The sequence below is a fragment of the Marmota monax genome, unplaced genomic scaffold (assembly GCF_021218885.2).
Source record: "Marmota monax isolate L192 unplaced genomic scaffold, Marmota_monax_Labrador192_F-V1.1 WCK01_AAM20220418_F8-fsc00026, whole genome shotgun sequence".
Classification (NCBI taxonomy): Eukaryota; Metazoa; Chordata; class Mammalia; order Rodentia; family Sciuridae; genus Marmota; species Marmota monax.
This window is the reverse complement of record NW_026693108.1, coordinates 16,757,849-16,775,123: the sequence shown is the minus strand read 5'-3', so window position 1 is coordinate 16,775,123 and position 17,275 is coordinate 16,757,849. Positions and strand designations below refer to the sequence as shown.

At 39.3% G+C, this 17,275-nt stretch overlaps 1 protein-coding gene across 2 annotated transcripts in view; it reads left to right on the top strand.

Annotated features, from left to right (window-relative positions):
• The first annotated feature begins 10,593 nt into the window (after positions 1-10,593).
• Gpc6 (glypican 6) overlaps positions 10,594-17,275 on the top strand; it is a 1,048,357-nt gene continuing 1,041,675 nt past the window's right edge. The window contains exon 1 of one of the 2 annotated variants that reach the window (XM_058582789.1): positions 10,594-11,442. In XM_058582789.1, the coding sequence (XP_058438772.1) occupies positions 11,283-11,442 (160 nt within the window). In that variant the 5' untranslated portion in view covers positions 10,594-11,282. The remainder of the gene's footprint in view (positions 11,443-17,275) is intronic. The other variant, XM_046454952.2, reaches the window with a different exon arrangement.

Sequence of the window (17,275 nt, the reverse complement as noted above, 5' to 3'; positions counted from 1 at the left end):
TGGTCATGGTGGGGTCATGTCTTGGCTGTTTATGATGTATTGGGAAGTCCTTTCTTTTTCCCTGGCTGGAAGTATAATAGTGTCATTCTGTACCTGCAGTTACTGATTCACATACAGCTCATGGCCTGGGAACACCTGTCATGGCAGAGGCCATGTGGGGGCATGCTGATGGCAGAGTTACTCTAGGCCAGAGAGTGGAGACCATGGAGGTTGGGACAGCCCTTGCTGTCATCTGAGGACACATGCTAAAGGCAGAGGTGGTTGGAAAGCTGCTCTCCTTCCCCAGTAACTCATGGTCTGTATCCACTATACACCTCACTTATTCTACCCACCCTCTTTCCTTCAGCTTTCAGGGAACTGAGAGTTGGGTCTCCTTTCTGGGATTATCAGGGTTCATAAACTCGCACCATGACAGTGTAAGCAGGAAAAGTCAACATGTGAAGCAGACAGATACAGACAGAAAGTCAAGGGGCATGGTTGTCAAAGCTGGGTGCAGACTCTGACTACCAGAGGCTGTCCAGCTTGCCTCAGTGCTGGTCAAAGGCTGTGTCAGTCAGATCTTTCACATTTTCAAGAAAAGCACAAAATTTAAATTTCCTTTATGCGATCTCCCAGTTTTGAATGATGGTGCTGTTCCACGTTATGTTAAGGTCAACAAAACCTGTATGTGTGTCAAATCAGGCCCTGGGGCTGCCATTGTATATGTTAGAACCTCAAAGATTGCCAGGAGCTGATTTCATTCTTCTTAAGGCATGTTCCCCCAAATACCTTTAGGGCCCTGGGCACTAGTCCTCTCCCAGAAGTGACAGATTGGGATGGAAAGAAACTACCTTTAGTGACTGCAAATGATTTGTATTTCTTGGGTGATCAAGGTAACTATCAAGCATATGGAGTACATATCTTACATTCCCTAGAGCAGGAAAGTACAAGATATACATAGTTTCAATCTATAGTGAGGAGACTTGCCATATGTTTTCCTACCTAGCTCTACTTAGCTCAGCAGAGTATCTTGATGGTCTCTAGTAGCTTTTTTAGTTGTTGAATGCCTGAGACCAAACTTTGTTCATTGATGTAGCACAATGCACTTGATAACCGCTTGTAGTACTTATTTTTAGGAAAGAACTTTTAAATGTCTTTATGATTGTATAAATATAAACTACTGTGTTCTCCAAGACCATTTTGTACATTGCCTTGTGACATACAGATACATTATATAAGATCAAAAACTAACTTTTTTTTTGTCCCCTGGCATGTTTTAATTGTCCTAACAACTCCTCTCCACTTAGTATATGAATTGTCAGCTGAAATAACAAAGAAGTCAATTCCTATCTTTTAAATTTCTAAGGAATCTTTAAACTTAATTCAGAGACTGCAGTCTTGACAGCCATGACTATTGATTTGTGAAGGCCAGAAGCATTCGGAAAGAGGAAAGGATTCTCTTGAGCTCTAAGATGTCTAAACTCTGAAGGAGTAAGCTCTGTTATGTAGGCTACAAGCAATAAATTAGAAAGAATGCAAAATATAGACAGCAAGGACCATTTTCTTGTCCCATCCTAAATAAAAATATTAGGTGAAGGAGCAACGACAATGCTGGAGAAAGCAAGTCCTGTCCCTGGGCACAAACTGACAGGAGTTAGGGCTCCTCTGGGCTTACGGCTGTGCCTTGCTCTGAGACTTTCACCTTGAGACACTCCTACTCTGTAGCCTCAATGATGCCCCTTGTGCTACAAAAGCATGTGAACAGTGAAAAAGAGGAAGGGATCTTCAGAGAGGTGGAATGGGCAATCTAAACTTCCAATGTAATCAACAGAGGGATAGAGATTAATTGAGAGAAAGGAAACTGCTAATGGGAGTTTGTACATATTGGTGCGTGATGGGGTTCTCAAGCTGGTGTGTAAGGGAGAGAGCACAGTGTAGGACATTGCATAGATCAGGTCGCTGGGGCCTGGAAAGAGACCTATTTGTATTTCAGAGAATGGTAGAATATAAGAGTGGCCAACTAGACAATCTGTTTTCACCAATGTTTGACTGCCTCACCATGTCCCCGTGGAAACCATAAACTCTCTCTGGGCAGGGAGATTTGTCTGAGAAAATTCTTATGTAACTAAATTTACCTGGAATTGGCAAGATTACATTTTCTCCTACTGAGCAGAAGAGAGACTTCAAATAGAAATTAAGTTCCATTACAGGAAAATAAAGGAAGTTTCATTACTTACACTTGAGTTTGTGGCCTGTGAAAAAGCATGATCATTACACAAACATAAAATTTTCCATTTGAGCTGCTACCAATTGCAATGCATAATAGTTTTTGCATGATGGTTAACTAATCCTTTAAGTCAACTTGAACAGGAACATGTGTAATTCTCCCCCCCCCCCAAAAAAAAAATAGAATGAAAAACAATCTAGACATATCCTTGACAAAGTCCAAAGACTTCTTCTAATGAATATTTCAATTCAATGTTGTGATGCCCCATATTTCCAATGAATGGTGAAGTATGTGTGATTCATTAAGCTCTCATTCATTATGAAAGTAGACTAGCAAATTATATTCTTTGTAAGTGCAATCATTATGAAAGTAATTTACAAAATACATTAAGCCCTTTCACGATCTTTCTAAAGAAAAAAAAACCAAGTAGTTTTAAACACATTGCAAGGTCATTATCATTTAAAAGTCTTACAGCTTACTTGTCATTAGTTATTTTATGAAATATCTCTTGCACAAATGTCTAAATTTGGTTATACTTTTCACAGCACAAACTACTTTTTATGTGTGCCTGGGAGAATCACAGTTCAACTATGGTTTCATCGAGTTTAAAATAACGATGAAATTCTAGTTTTTTAAATACCATGTTCAAATGTTCTTTTCTTTTCCTCTCAGATTTGTGTAAGCCTGTCTTGCTCCTTGGAGACTGTAACATGATCCTTCATCTCTTCAATTTTTGTATTAAATCATCATTTCAAACTTGTGAAAGCAACATATAAGCCAGCAGCATGTTACAAGTTTAAAATAGGGTTGTTTGACTCTCTTTGGAGTTTAAAAATCAGTTATCAACTTAAATTAAGGTAGAAGCCAGAGCAGATTTAGTGTCCTTCTGAGCTATGCACAGTTACAATACTGTTCATTACTACGAACATGCCGGTACATGTTTGTTTCTCAGGAAAAATAGAGCCCTATTCATTATTCACAGAGGTCCTCCTGTACAGTAAAGACATTCATTCTCTAATGGCTCTATGACTAGGGTGTTATGAAGCCCAAAGATGTTATTTTTGGAAGATAGTTTACCAATTAAAAGCAAACAGCTCTGGATTGCTTAGTAATGCCCTCAACACTGATTGGCTGTGATTGCAAATGAACATCAGGAGAAAACCAAAGGCACATTGCATGCTGTCTCTCTGCTCGATTGCTTCAGACACCTCCCTGGAAACAGACCATTAGTAGATGGAACTTCCAACTTACAAGCTTGGACTTTTTTTTTCCCCCTTCCAAGTAACTTAAAAAATATACTAGATTTATTCTCTCACAAACATTTAATTATTTCCCCTGAAATGTAATAAAATGTGTGAAGTTAACATAGAAGCAAGTGTTAGAAATGATTGCTTGGAAGTGAGTACAAGGCATGAAGAGAAATTAGACCAATTCTTCAAGTAATAAACAATGATGTTTTATATGAAATGGAATATATTCTACGTTTTTGATGGCTGATAAAGAGTGGAGGATGTTGGCTATAGATGTTTTATGTAAATTTAGTGTCGTTAAGTTGTTCGGATTTTTGACTCACCAATAAATGACATAAATCAAGATCAGTGGTATTTTCTTAACCATAGATCTAAAAATATTGGTCGTTTGCATTTGTTATGTAGGTCATAAACCTAATGATTTATTACTCTTCTATGTAGTATTCACTGATCTTTCAAATGTTACACAGTTGGGTCTAATGCAGACATAGAATGGTAAGGAAACATCCATTGTTCCATGTGGAAGTTAGGAGTACATTTGTGAACAAGTTAAGGAATCTAAACAAGGACAAAAAGCATTTAGTCATACAAGTTTTAACTGAAAATATTATCATCAACAGAGATTATGCTATAGGACTTGTTGGGTTGTATTGCAAAGCTGTTTTTCTGACTCTGTGGAGTACATTTTATTGTCTAGTTCTCGTACTTACCCATAGCATTGAGTAAGCTGAGGAAAGAGATTTTCTCTGCACTTCTAATGTACATGTGAATTCTCTGCTCCTGTGAAGGTGAATGGTCAGAGTTTGAAAAGCTACATGAATGAGATATATTAGTAAAAGTACTCTCCTCACAACTGGCCTAGGAAATGACACTCATTATTAAAAAATCATTCATGTTTTAGGAATCAGCCTGGTGTCTTCAAATGAAATCACTAAATAACAGGCCCATAATCTTTTGTCAAAAGATAAAGCAAGATCTATCAATGAAGTTATTGGTTTGTTTCTGGACTATCATCATTGACTTGGTTACCTGAAGACTTGAAGCTCTTCTTGGTAGAATAGCTTATTAATACCAACCTGAATGGTTCCTTCTACACTGTCTTTCTGGGGACTAACAATAGTCATTTGTGTGGTCTCTAAGATGCCTGTGACTGTAGCCAATGAGTAGAGAAAAGCTAAAACAAGTCCACTTTGCCTCAAGAACATTGTCTATAGTCCTCTCCTTCAAACAAGCAAGCAAATAAACAAACAAAAAATACTACTGCTTTATTGTGCAACAACCAACAAAGAAATTTTATTGACTTGTACTTACAAGTATATGAAAACGGAATCCACTTAAAGTTTTCATTTTTCTTTCCTTGCTAGTATCTATGGTAATTTACAATAAATTCAGATGACTTTAATCATTGTATTTTGAAGTTTTTAGAAAACTTCCCAAATTAAGAACTTTGAATATGTCAATCATTAAATTTTAGAATATTTAGATTGTTTCAGAGATGGTAGGGTTTAATCATATCACTATCTTAACATTTCTTCAGATTTATTCTGATTCTAATCCATCCAAAATTTCAATTTTGTAATTTATTTTTCTAAGTGATTTTTGTTTTCATCCTATATAAAGACATGAGGTGGAAAAAATGGCTTAATTATATAATTATTTAATCTTACTGTTCAGATTGGAGGCCTTTATATAGTAAAAGAGTTAACAGCAATATTTTGTGGATAAATCATCAGTTCTTTTCAAAATCAAGTCTGTCATACTGCTTACTTAATGTTGATATAATTAATGACAGGTAATTAACCCAGGGCCTTTTAAAATCTGAGAAATCATTTCCACGAAGAGTAAATGTGTTCTATTGATGAAAGTTAGCAATGTGGGGGGCTGGCCTTAAGGAATGTCATTGTTTATGGTGCCAGATGATCTGAAAACTAGGCAGAGCTCCATTCATCTTTCACAAAAGCAAAAGAACTGGAGTAATGACTGCCAAGATGCATGGTTCTAATAATCTAGGTCTGTCAAATTTACTGCTTAGCTGCAGAATGATCTCCCACAACATTAATATCTGAACTTATAACGAGTGAAGCAAGGTTAAATGGTCTCCCTTTATGAACTACAAAAATTCAAGTTGATGCATCTACAAGTGGATTTTCATTTGTGTCACTCTTACATTTACATATCTGAATTGGACACACTTCAAAAACACGTGAGCTTTAAATAATGATATTGTTGAAAGCATTTATTAATATTGTGAGCCATCAAATGAAAAAGGAAACTCTGTTTTCTTTCTTTCTTTTTTTTAAATGAAACTCTTCCTGCTATACAATAAGCTTTTCTAATAATGATGGTACAAAGTGATGCTTAGCAAGTATTACATTTGCAAGATTGTTCCAATGCATACTGTTAACACCAGCTTTTGAAAGTAAATATTTTGTTACTTAATATTTAAATGTATTTTATAACCTAAGATGCATTTCTAGGCATGGAAATCACTTAGAATCAATGGATCGTTAATAAATATGAAAAATTGAAAATAGCATTTTTAAATCATTGTAATGCTTTAACATATTTTCTGTTTATACCTTCTTGATGACTGGTGGTAGTATTTCAAGTAAATATGAGTAATGCTTATGAATACATGATATACTTTCTTTCAGTTCTCTTGGCTAAACCCTATCACAACTATTAAGCAAAAATCAGATTAGGCAGATCAGAGGATTCCCTTCTTTGCAGCTGAACAGTTCCGTGCTCACAGTCTTAAAGGAATACTGTAAGACAAGAAGAAATCAGTTGTCCCTCCTTGAATGGCTTTTCCCCAAGCAGTACCATTGGTTCTCAACTGCCCTAAAGATATAATTTTTATTGTTTTATATCAGCACTAGCTATACTCTAAAGACTCAAACAAGTGTTGAATGAGCTATTAAGACTTGGTTGGGCATAAGCCATAAAAACAAAATGAAATATTGTTTTTACCATTTCTGGTCATTATTCACCCAAGTTTACCTTTTCTTTCTCTGTAACTCAGCAACCTTCCCATTATCCAGGCACCTGGCAGAGCTACTGTTGTTAGATTTCTGACAGCTTTTTCATTACAGGCTCTGTTTTTCAAGAGGCAGGTTAACTAAGCAATTTTGATTTGTGCCAAGCTGAGATGTGGAACAGACACTTGAAGTCCATTCTCTTGTTTTCATAAGATTCTATTTGAACTTATTTGTTCTACTTTGATCTAAAAACACAAAGAAAAAAATAAAATTCACCCAGTTTTCTCATTCACGAGTTAGTACGACAAGGCAAAAGTTTTCTGTTATTGTGTCTTATTTCCATTTTTTCTAAACTTGTGGCTTTTAAAAAAATCAACAAAAAACCATTTCATACCCCAAAGTTGTTATGTTATTCAGAAAAATATTAAGAGCCGTTATGTATAAGATGATGACAAGAACTTTTTGCATTGGAAAATATGACATAAATGCTATATTTATACTTTTGTTAAAACTGTGACATTCATTTCAAAACAATGGTTTTTCTCATCATAGAAAAACTTACATTTCCTGTAGAAAACATAGAAAATGCAGACAAGAAAGAGAAAAATACAAAAAATTAACCTAAATGAGCTCATATTGGATTTTTACTTTTTTAAATCATTATTATTGTTTTTTGTTTGTTTGTTTGTTTGTTTTGGGGGGGTGGTCCTGGGATACCAGGGATTGAACCCAGAGTGGTTAACCTCTGAGACACATTCCCAACCCTTTTTTGAGACAGGGTCTCACTAATTTGCTTAAGTCCTCACTAAGTTTCTGAGGCTGGCTTTGAATTTGGGATCCTCCTGCCTCAGCCTCTGGAGCTGCTGGGATTACGGGCATGCATCACTGTGCCAGCTTGACCTCTTTTTGATATCTTGTCTGTCTTCCCTGAAGTCTTGGAAGGTTCTTGCAGAAGACATGCCTGATGCCCAAGCTTATCCCTCCTGCAAGTTACCACACTGCCAACAATTGTACTCAACATTGCCACAGTCTTTCTACTCATTTCACATAATATTCCGTGTGGTCTGGCACCTACCCGATTACTCCACTAAACTGTTTCCCCCAAAATTTCCAGTAAGGCTCTTTACTTGGGTGATGACCCAAGTACCATTTTCTCCCTCATTTTGTCTGTGACGATCACTGCAATTTGCTTCATGTTCGAAAATCTCCTAACTGGGATTCTCTAATGCTACCTAGTTTTTGCCCTCTTCTTACATTTGCAATCAATCCCTGTCATTTATCTGCAATTTCTCTTTTTCTTCCTTTAGTCTGGGGTACATGCTTGTATTGCTTTCATTTGCAAACAGTAGGATAGCCAAATGACAGTGGCACAAACTTACAGGATATTTATTGATTATTTAGTAAGAAGTCCAGGACTGGTTGGTGACTGAAATAGGAACTGAAGGATCTAGTTCTTTTTAGCCTCCAGTTCTGCCATTGACTCTCTGTCCGCAAAGTTTTGTTTCTTGTTCACAATATGGCCACCCAGCCCTAAGGAGGCAGGAGGTTGAGGCAAAAGACCCTTCTGCTTTTTCAATCTTTTCCTTAAATCACATTAATGAGAAATGGTTCTTATTCTACCCCTATACTATCTAGTAGAAAAAGAAAGGGATTACCAACATTGACTTAAACCAATTGTGACTTATGGCTTGGTGGTGGGCACAATGCCCCCCAAACACAATCTGTCTCAGGGCAGTAAGAAGAAGGCACAATGGCTGTGGAGTAGATGATTGACAGGGTTTGCTCTAATGTCAATTACAGTTGCTCAAGACTAAGTCTTTTCCTCTCTACAACTCAAATCTTTAAGGTTACATTCATCTTGTGCCCAAGAAAGGTTGTTAGGAAAACCAGTTGGGATGTGAAAGTGCTGTAAAAACAGAAGTCTTACTTATAAAATATGCCACATTTCCCCAAAGAAACAAAATCTTAAAATACATTTTTAGTGAGTTTTCTTCTGTATTGAACCAAACACCATATCATACTGATCCTTTGCTCAAAATTTAACTTCATTTCCATTTTCCATCCTCTTTTAAGTCTCCATCACCAAAAACCTTTACCATGGTAGCAGAGTTCTGGGTGTCTCCTCAACTTACCTTTCTCTTGCTTCTATTTATTTTCTCTTTTACACCACTTCAAACAGTGCTACATTAATTTATAACTGTACCAAGCAAGTTGCTGAATTCTTTGGTTTGACTAAAGGTCACAAACCTACTCGAAACTGTTTGAACTTCGCTTGGGGATTAAGCTAATCTATTTATGCTTGATTAAGCTAGTAACTCTTTCCATGTACTAGCCTGGCTGTAGAGCCTAGGGCCATTTTAGGAGTGACTGTACAAGAGGCTAGTGCTGTTTAGTGGCATCAAATACTTTTAAGTTCATCAAACTTAAGAATTAAGTTGATCTTCAAATAGTTTAAAGCCACACATACTGTTTTTACACATTTCCCTCCACCTCAAATATATTTTAAAAAGATTTTTTTAGTTGTAGATGGACACAATATTTTTATTTTATTTACTTATTTTTTACGTGATGCTGAAGATTAAACCCAGTGCCTCACATTCAAGGCAATCGCTCTACCACTGAGCTACAACCCTAGCCCCTCAAATATCCTTTATGAGACTACCTGCTATCCAATGTTAATTCACAGTAATTTACAATGAACCCCAGTGTGAGCTAATAGGGTAAGGTATGTGTGCATTCATGCTTTTCCTCTATAGTTCACAATGACTATCACCTGTAACAGAAACAAAAGTGCAAAGGAGATCATGTTATCAGATATCACAGAAGTAATGACTTCTTTTTCTGCTCCTGTCAACCTTCATTCCTTGCTAACGAAGATTCTAGAGTATATTTTATTATTTTAATTTCAGACTTGGAGGGAAACAGGTTATAATTTTAAGATCTGCCAGTAAGCACAAATATGAACACAAAAATTGTGCTAAAACTTAAAGAGAAAAAATAAAAATTGTTTTCAGAAAGAAATCATCTGCTGAGGAGTTTTGTTTTGTTTTTAGCTATGGAGTTTGAAGAAGATAAAGTCCTCCTGTAAATAACAAGCTTGTTTTTAATGCATTCCCAAAGTTTCAATGATCCTTGATCATAAACTTGAATCTTTCCAGTGGGTTAAGAGAGAAGCAGTTTATTAGTAAAGAGAGGAAAAAGAAGTACCTAATGCGTTGGAATGAAGATGAAGATGCTGGTGATGAGGAGGACAGAATAAATTTCGTGGGTAATTCTGGTCATTAACAGCATCACCAGAAAGATATCTTTGTTTAGCTTTGTAAGTGAACTTCACAAATTAGGTATTTTGCTTCACAAATTAGTAATTTCTGCAGAGTGCTGACCTAATATACCCATGGCCTCACAGTGAACAAGTATTTTCACCCCCCCCAACCCCCACCTTTGGCTTGGGTTTAATTACACCACTCTGTAGAGGCTGGTGCTCCAGATTTCAACACCTCTAGACTTCAATGTGCTCATTAGCATGAGAAAGTCAATGGAAATTAAGCAAACCAGAATCTTCACTTTTATCCCATTTCACAGAACTTCGGTGTAAAAGGGAAAGTGTACTGATTTTCCACTTGAGAATTCTGTTAACTTGGAAGAAAATGAGCTAAGTCTGGGATGTGATGGTATCTGATGAGAGGGAAGACATGGCCCCCTTTCAGTATCCTTCTGTACCTGACCCTTGTTCTCTGGTTCTCTCCTTTTTCTTTGCTTCTGTACTCTTTTTTTTTTTTTTGAAAGCAAAACACAATAAAACCAAACAGAAATTATACATCTAAATCAAGGGGCGGTTGTGCTCTGCTACTCAGGGACTCGTCTATATATTTCTGCCCTGGCTTTGTGTTTCACTAGGACAAGAGCAACAATTGGAATTCCAATGTCCTTTATTTCCACAAAAATGCAGTTTAATAGCATAAGTTAAAGACTTAAAAAAAACTTTGTCCTTCTGGATTTCTTATTTATGCCATTGAAGGCAGCATGTCGGATCGTTATGAAGGATGTGAAATGAATAAGAAAATAGGGACGTTTCCTTTTTAAAAAATTTTTCCCTCCTACCGAGTAGAAAACGATCCACTCCAGGTTTTGCTGTCGACACTGCCTCTGAATTTCGGCTGTGCAATGTGTAGCACGTTTCTCTCTCTCTCTCCCCTCCATTCTCCTTCCCTCTTGCCTCTCGTGTCTGCCTCCAGGATTTCTCTCTTCCTATTTCAGAAGGACTCTCACAGGCTCCCTCAGTCTGTGTGAAGCGGAGGTTTCCTCCGGATCCCGTATATCCCCAACACATACCTCCACGCACACACAGCCCCAAGAACCCCGCGCTCACACCAACATATACACGCGCGCACACACTCGCGCTCGCCTGTCCACCTCCCTCCCGGGAGAGCCGGCGCGCGTTCCCACCTTCGCGGCGCACTCTAGCCAGCAGAGCTCGCAGCGCTCTAGGATTCTGCGGCTCGGGACTCGGATCGCAGCTCTGAACCCCCATGGTCATTTTTTAAACATTTTTTCCTTCTCCTCTTCTTCATTTTTTATTGCACCGTTTTCGATTTGAGGGGATAGCGAAGCAAGGCGGCTGCTTCCCCAGCCAGCCCTGGTTGGCTTTCCATCCTCCATCTGGCTTATAAAAGTTTGCTGAGTGCAGTCCAGAGGGCTGCGCTGCTGGTCCCCTCGGCTGGCGGAAGGGGGTGACTCTGGGCAGCGGCAAGGAGCGCGCCGCTGGCTCTGGCGGGCTTTCGGCTTGAGGGGCAAGGTGAAGAGCGCACGGGCCCTGGGGTTTACCGAGCTGGATTTGCATGTTGCACCATGCCTTCTTGGATCGGGGCTGTGATTCTTCCCCTTTCGGGGCTGCTGCTGTCCCTCCCGGCCCGGGCGGATGTGAAAGCTCGGAGCTGCGGCGAGGTCCGGCAGGCGTACGGTGCCAAGGGATTCAGCCTGGCGGACATCCCCTACCAGGAGATCGCAGGTAAGCGCGGGCGCGCGGCCGGGGCAGGCTGCAGCCTGGGCGGCTGCACGCCCTCTTCCTTTCCCCTGTTGCTGAGTTGGTGTGTTCACTTTCTGTCAGGAATCCTCCGGGCACTGCGTCTCCCCGCCGGGTGGCGGATGCTCCCGCGGCTTCTCTCGCGGGGGAAGGTGTGCGTCTCCGCTGCCTCATTGTGTGCACACGCGGGAGCACCCTCTTTCCCTCCCGCCCCCCCTCTGCTCTCGCGCCCGGCCACCTCCGTTGTTAGAGCGGGCCAGGCGGGCCGAGGAACCGGGGACACTCGGGGACGACCACGGGCCGAGAGCAGATCGCTAAGCGGGGCACCCACCCTGCGCCTTTCGCTTGGGCAAACTTGGAAGAACTGCGACCGCAGTTTGCCCAGCGCCACAGTCTGAGTGGCGCCTTCTCCACTCCCGCCTTCGCTCCGGCGGGGGCGGCGGGGAGACGCGGAGGGCTCCCCAGCCCCTCTCTCTACTCTCCGGGTGCTTCGGGGAGCTGAGCGCTCGTTGCTAGTGCTGGGGGCGGGCTAAACTTAGGGGACACCCGCCTGAGCCCAGGCCTCCGGACGGCGGCGTTTCAGGGCGGGTTGGGGGACTTCGTGGACTGCCTATTTCGGATTTGGGGCGGGCTTTCCCGTTACTGTTCCTCCGTGCTTCCCCGATTGCGGTTGGTCACTCGTGTTGGGTAGACACCCCAGCCACCCTGCGCGGCGCCGGGTCCTGAGCTCGGCCTCGCCAGCCTGCCGGCTCTCGGAAGCTTAGCCAACTTGCGCGGGTGTCTCAGCTGGGGACTGGGCTCTGGGTCTGCGGACCCCACGTCCCCCGCATGCTCCCCCACTAGCATTCCTCGGTCGAGAGCTCAAGAGCCCCCACCCTCTTTCTGGGCGCCTGAGTGTGTAGCACTTGGTCTCCAACAACTTGCGCAGCAGGCTGGGTGCCTGTTTTCCAGCTCTTAGCTCCAACCGAATCCCAGCCTTTCTGGGGCTCTGTGAATGAAACGTGTCGGCGAGAGATAATCCTTTGGCTGAGAGAGAAGCGAACTGAGAGAGGCTAAAGGAAACCTGGAGATGCTGTGAGGGCGCGGGCTGCTCAAACCGGGTAGATGAAGTCCTTAATGACCTCAGATCGCCCAGCAAAACGCTGGATTTCCTTCAGCTGCTCTCTGCATTTTGCCAAAGAACTGGTGGATGGATGAAAAGCGTTTTGCAGTTATCTTAAAAACAGCACAGTTTCATTACGTTGTGGAATTGCTGTTTTATTGTGAGCGGTCTCCAAACTCTAGAAGTGAAGGGCTTTACTCACACTGAAATTAACACATTTATATAAATTTGGGCATTACCCCCCCCCCCCAAAAAAAAGGCACATATATCATATAGCGTGGCGCCTTGTATAGAGGGAGCCTTTTTCACTTCACAGCCAGACATTCCCTCCGACTCCAGGCGGAACCTGGGGTGAATTATAAGACTACTTTTCCATCCCTGTCACTTCGTGTCTCCCTTTTCCAGAACTCCTTAATTTGTTAATCAATGAATAGAGAGCAACTGCCCTTACAACTCCTTAAGTTTCTTAACTCTCCTTCCTCTTTGTCTATTATTTCATTCTTTTTAATTAATTGATAAGAATCAGCTTTGCTTTTACCCCCCTTCCCTAATCTCAGGGAATTCAACTTTTAAAAGGTTTCTAATATGGACGCTTTAGAAACTTTTTCTCCTCTTATCCTTTTTTTTCAAATTGTATCTTTCAAACACAGATATTTCCCAACACGATTTTAGATATCTCAAAGAAAAAAATAATTAAGTATTTTAAAATTGCTTCGGTATTCGTTGGTGGATATGAGACTCTCAGGAGAGCATAGTTCATCCTCAGCACTACAGAAAATCTCCTTAAGAGCAAAGTGAAGACTTTCAATATAAATGATTTCTGTAGGCAACATTTACTTTCTTGGAGAGCATTCCCAGTGGTTTATATAAATCTTTTAGTAGTATTTTAACAGCAGAGGGCTTTTGTTGTTTATTTTTTTTCTCCTCCCTGCTTCTTTACAATTAAGTTCTGCCTATCAGCTATGGATTCCTAAAATGTGTGCGCTCTTAGACTCACTTTCCAGGACAAAGGGAACACTGATGCGGGTGAACATAATCAAGGTCCTGATTACCAGGGTGTAAGAGACACATTTGATAGGAAAATAATTAAGTGAAAGATAATTGTGTTTTTTGTCTTTTTTTTTTTCGAAGTAAACTTAATGCTAAAGTAAATTAGGTTTGCTATTGCTTTTGGAATAACCAGTAAGGAAATATGATCAGTTGTTAAATGAATAATAATAATTTCACTCTGCTCTAGTTCTTGATAATATTTACACTTAATTATCTAGAATTAGTGAGAGTTTCTATGATAGTTATCCTTTCTTTAAACTCCTTTTCATCCTTTGCCTTGTTTAGACATCCAGTGGTTTGCTTGAGAATTGGCATGTGCCATTGGTGGTACCCCAGGAAACCTGCATTTAAAAACAAACTCTTTAGACTTCCCATTCATGAGAAGAACTGTTTCTGGTTGAAGATGTTTGCAGGTAGTTTGCTTAGGGAAATATCTGATCTATAATGAGGGCATTATCGATGACCTTAAGGTTTTACTTAGAACTCGCAGTTGTAAATAATATTGCTTTCTATTCTAGGATAGAGAAGAATTCTTCAGACCATCAGATGAGGGACTGTGATAGATAATATATGAAGTTCTCCTCTCCAAGAGTGCTTGGGAAGGGGCAGTTTACATCATCAATCTTCACTCAGCCCTGATTTTAAACTGTCACAGGCAGATCAGATCGACTCTATCCATCCTTGTTTGAAGACCTCCAAAGAAGAGTGGACTCCTGAGCCCTCTCAGCTCTCCATTCTCATACTTCAGAATTCTTGTGGTGTGGAAATATTTTCACACATCTAGCCAAAAGCCTTCATGGTGTAATGCTCATTTATTTTCTCATGTTCTATCTTCCGGGAGGATAGTGAGCAGTAGATCCTCAGCGTGACAGATTCCAGTCTTTCCTCAAGCATCGAGTAATCCTGTGTTATCCCATTTTCCAGTCCAACTCATCTTGGTGGCTCTTAACTACTCAAGGAACTCCACAACTGACAGCAGAGCCTGTTGTTTTACTCTGCCACTGTCTTAATCCCCAAGCCTTGTTGGGGTCCTCAGTTATCATACTCTGTAGTTAACAGTGACTTATGTGATCATGTTTCCATGGCATGTAGCTTCATATAAATCTCTCATTGAGAAACTGTGCCCATCACCTTTGTAGAGGCATCACCTTAAAAGCATTACCTTAATGAATATTTCTAATGATTTAGTATATGCTAACATTAGCCCTATTTTATGGATGAAAAGATGGAGCAGAAAAGACTTAACTAATTAACTTGGCAAGGATGACCAGGCTAGACGGAAAGCTGAGGCAGGTTGGTGCCAGAGTCTAGAAACCTAGCATGGCCCAGAGCCTTAAAGTATTAAGCTTCCAGCATTTGTTGAATAAATGCATTAAGAATGTATTCTAACTCCACCTCATACATATATAGCTTCCTTTATTAATCACCCTATGCATCCTTGTAATATCTATAATATCTCAGAGTCACTTTGAATTTGTTTTTATCTTCTCAAGAATTGGCCACATCCCCACCACTAAAATATATTTGTGCATTTTCCTAATCATTTTTTTAAAAAATATTTTTGTAGACACAATACCTTTATTTATTTTATCCTAATCATTTTATTGTATTGATATGGCTATGTAAAACATAGAAACTAAAGTGCATGTGTTGGTTTGTTGTGGACCTACTGTAATATCAGTCTAACAAAACTTATGATAAGAAGTTATCAATGGGGGTAAGAAGAGGAGGGCAGTTTATCTCTACAGATTAAGACAAAAATTATAATAATCTCTATTTTCAACATGTACTTTGCCCTGCTTTCTGTCTCAGGCATTTTGAGAGTTGGGTTGCAGCTAGATGTTAAGATATCATTAAACTGTTCTCACATCTCTTTGATGTCAGTTTATCAGCTGTTTATCTCAAGGTCTACAGTAAAAAAAAAAAAGGAAAAAAAGACATTCTTTTATTCTCTGCTGATGTACTAACATTTTTTTTTAGTCCTTTATTGGCTTCAAAGATACACACACACACACACACACACACACACACACACACACCCTACACATCACACATGCCTGACCTTTGTCAGATAGGCCTTGCCTTTCTTTGGAAACACATCCTGTCCTGGGCTCCCCCAGAAAACCAACTTATTTAAAACATTTGCCATTAACACATTTTTTATTTGCATGTAGATACTAGATTAACATAAATGGGAAAACTATTCCTCTTTTATTGCCATATTAAATGTCCTACTTTGGGATAAATTATTTAAGTTCCATTTATCTGCCTCCTTCAAAGAATCCGAGGTCTTTGCCCTCTGTTTAGTTAGCTGATGTCTTTAAAGTCCTTTGGATGAACAGTGTGATTTATAAATGAATTAGCTGAACTTCAAATGTTTTTCTTTTTCTTTTTTTTATGATTTGGCAGGTCACTAGATTTCTAAAAGAATTACATTAATTCCAGGTATCAAAGCAATCTAAAATCCCGGCTATTAGGAGTGCTACTTGTTAAACTCTTGATTTGGGAATTAATTTTAGAGTGATCCTTGCAAACAGAGTTATCTTAGCTGATTTAATTAGAGGATAATATGTCATCATTGGGAACAAGAGTTCGTTTAAATTGACTGATATGCTTTTTTTTTTTTTTTTTTTTACATAAAACTCATCTTTTAATTGCATTGCATCTTATTAGCTTGTGAGTAGAAATGTAGGCCACTCTCAAAATTAATTTAAAATTTACAGCATTATATATTGTGGCTAAAGATTATGTCATTATGTAAGAAAGTGACTAGTGTTCCTTTAAAATTATGAACACTTATAGACAATTATCAGGTACTTTTATGCTAAAATGACCTACCTGCATTCACTAGAGTTCTATAGATATGAGTTTGGGGTACAGATTACAGTAAAATAGTTGTTTACAAAGTGATTTTAACTACTTAATTTTAGCTTTTATTCAAATATACTACAGTATGATTATAAGAATGTCCCCAGCCCTTATTCTCATCTCTCAAAATATTTCTAGCAAGGCCAATAAGGTGAATCAGAGTTGTCTTGTCAATATAAACAGCTGTTTAATATTTTTAAAAAGTTGGTGTTTATATCCCTAAATACTGCTTGGCTAAATTCTTTAGCCATACGTAACTCGGCTTAGTTGAGTTTCATAGATTTCCCCAGTATTATTCAGTTTACAGTAATTTATATGATATGTAAATTACTGTAAACTGAATGTTTGAAAGTGTTATGGAGTCCCTGGGACAGCATATATGTAAGTAAAGGCTTTCATAATGATACATCTTAGGTAAAGATTTCTAAGTTTTAAATATTTTGTATGCAAATATGAAGTTTTTAGTGACTTGGGATGAAAAGTATTTTCTAAACTAGTGCAGTAGTAAGAAAGAAAAATAGAAATTTGATTTCTCATTAATTCATTTTCTAGATTGTTGATTATTTTAGTAACCCATTCTTCCCTTGTGTTTTCTTCCCTTCCTTCCGGCAATTTTTAAGTTCATGTAATAAATATTCATTGTACACTTACAATGTTAAGTCACTGTGCCACCCGCTTGGTCTAGAGTCCCAGGGAATTTTGATCCCAGCAGGGAGGCAGAAATTCAGGGCACCATTCAAAATGAGTTAACTACAGCTGGGGTGAGTACACAGCATAAAGGTACCTGGCACTGCAGGG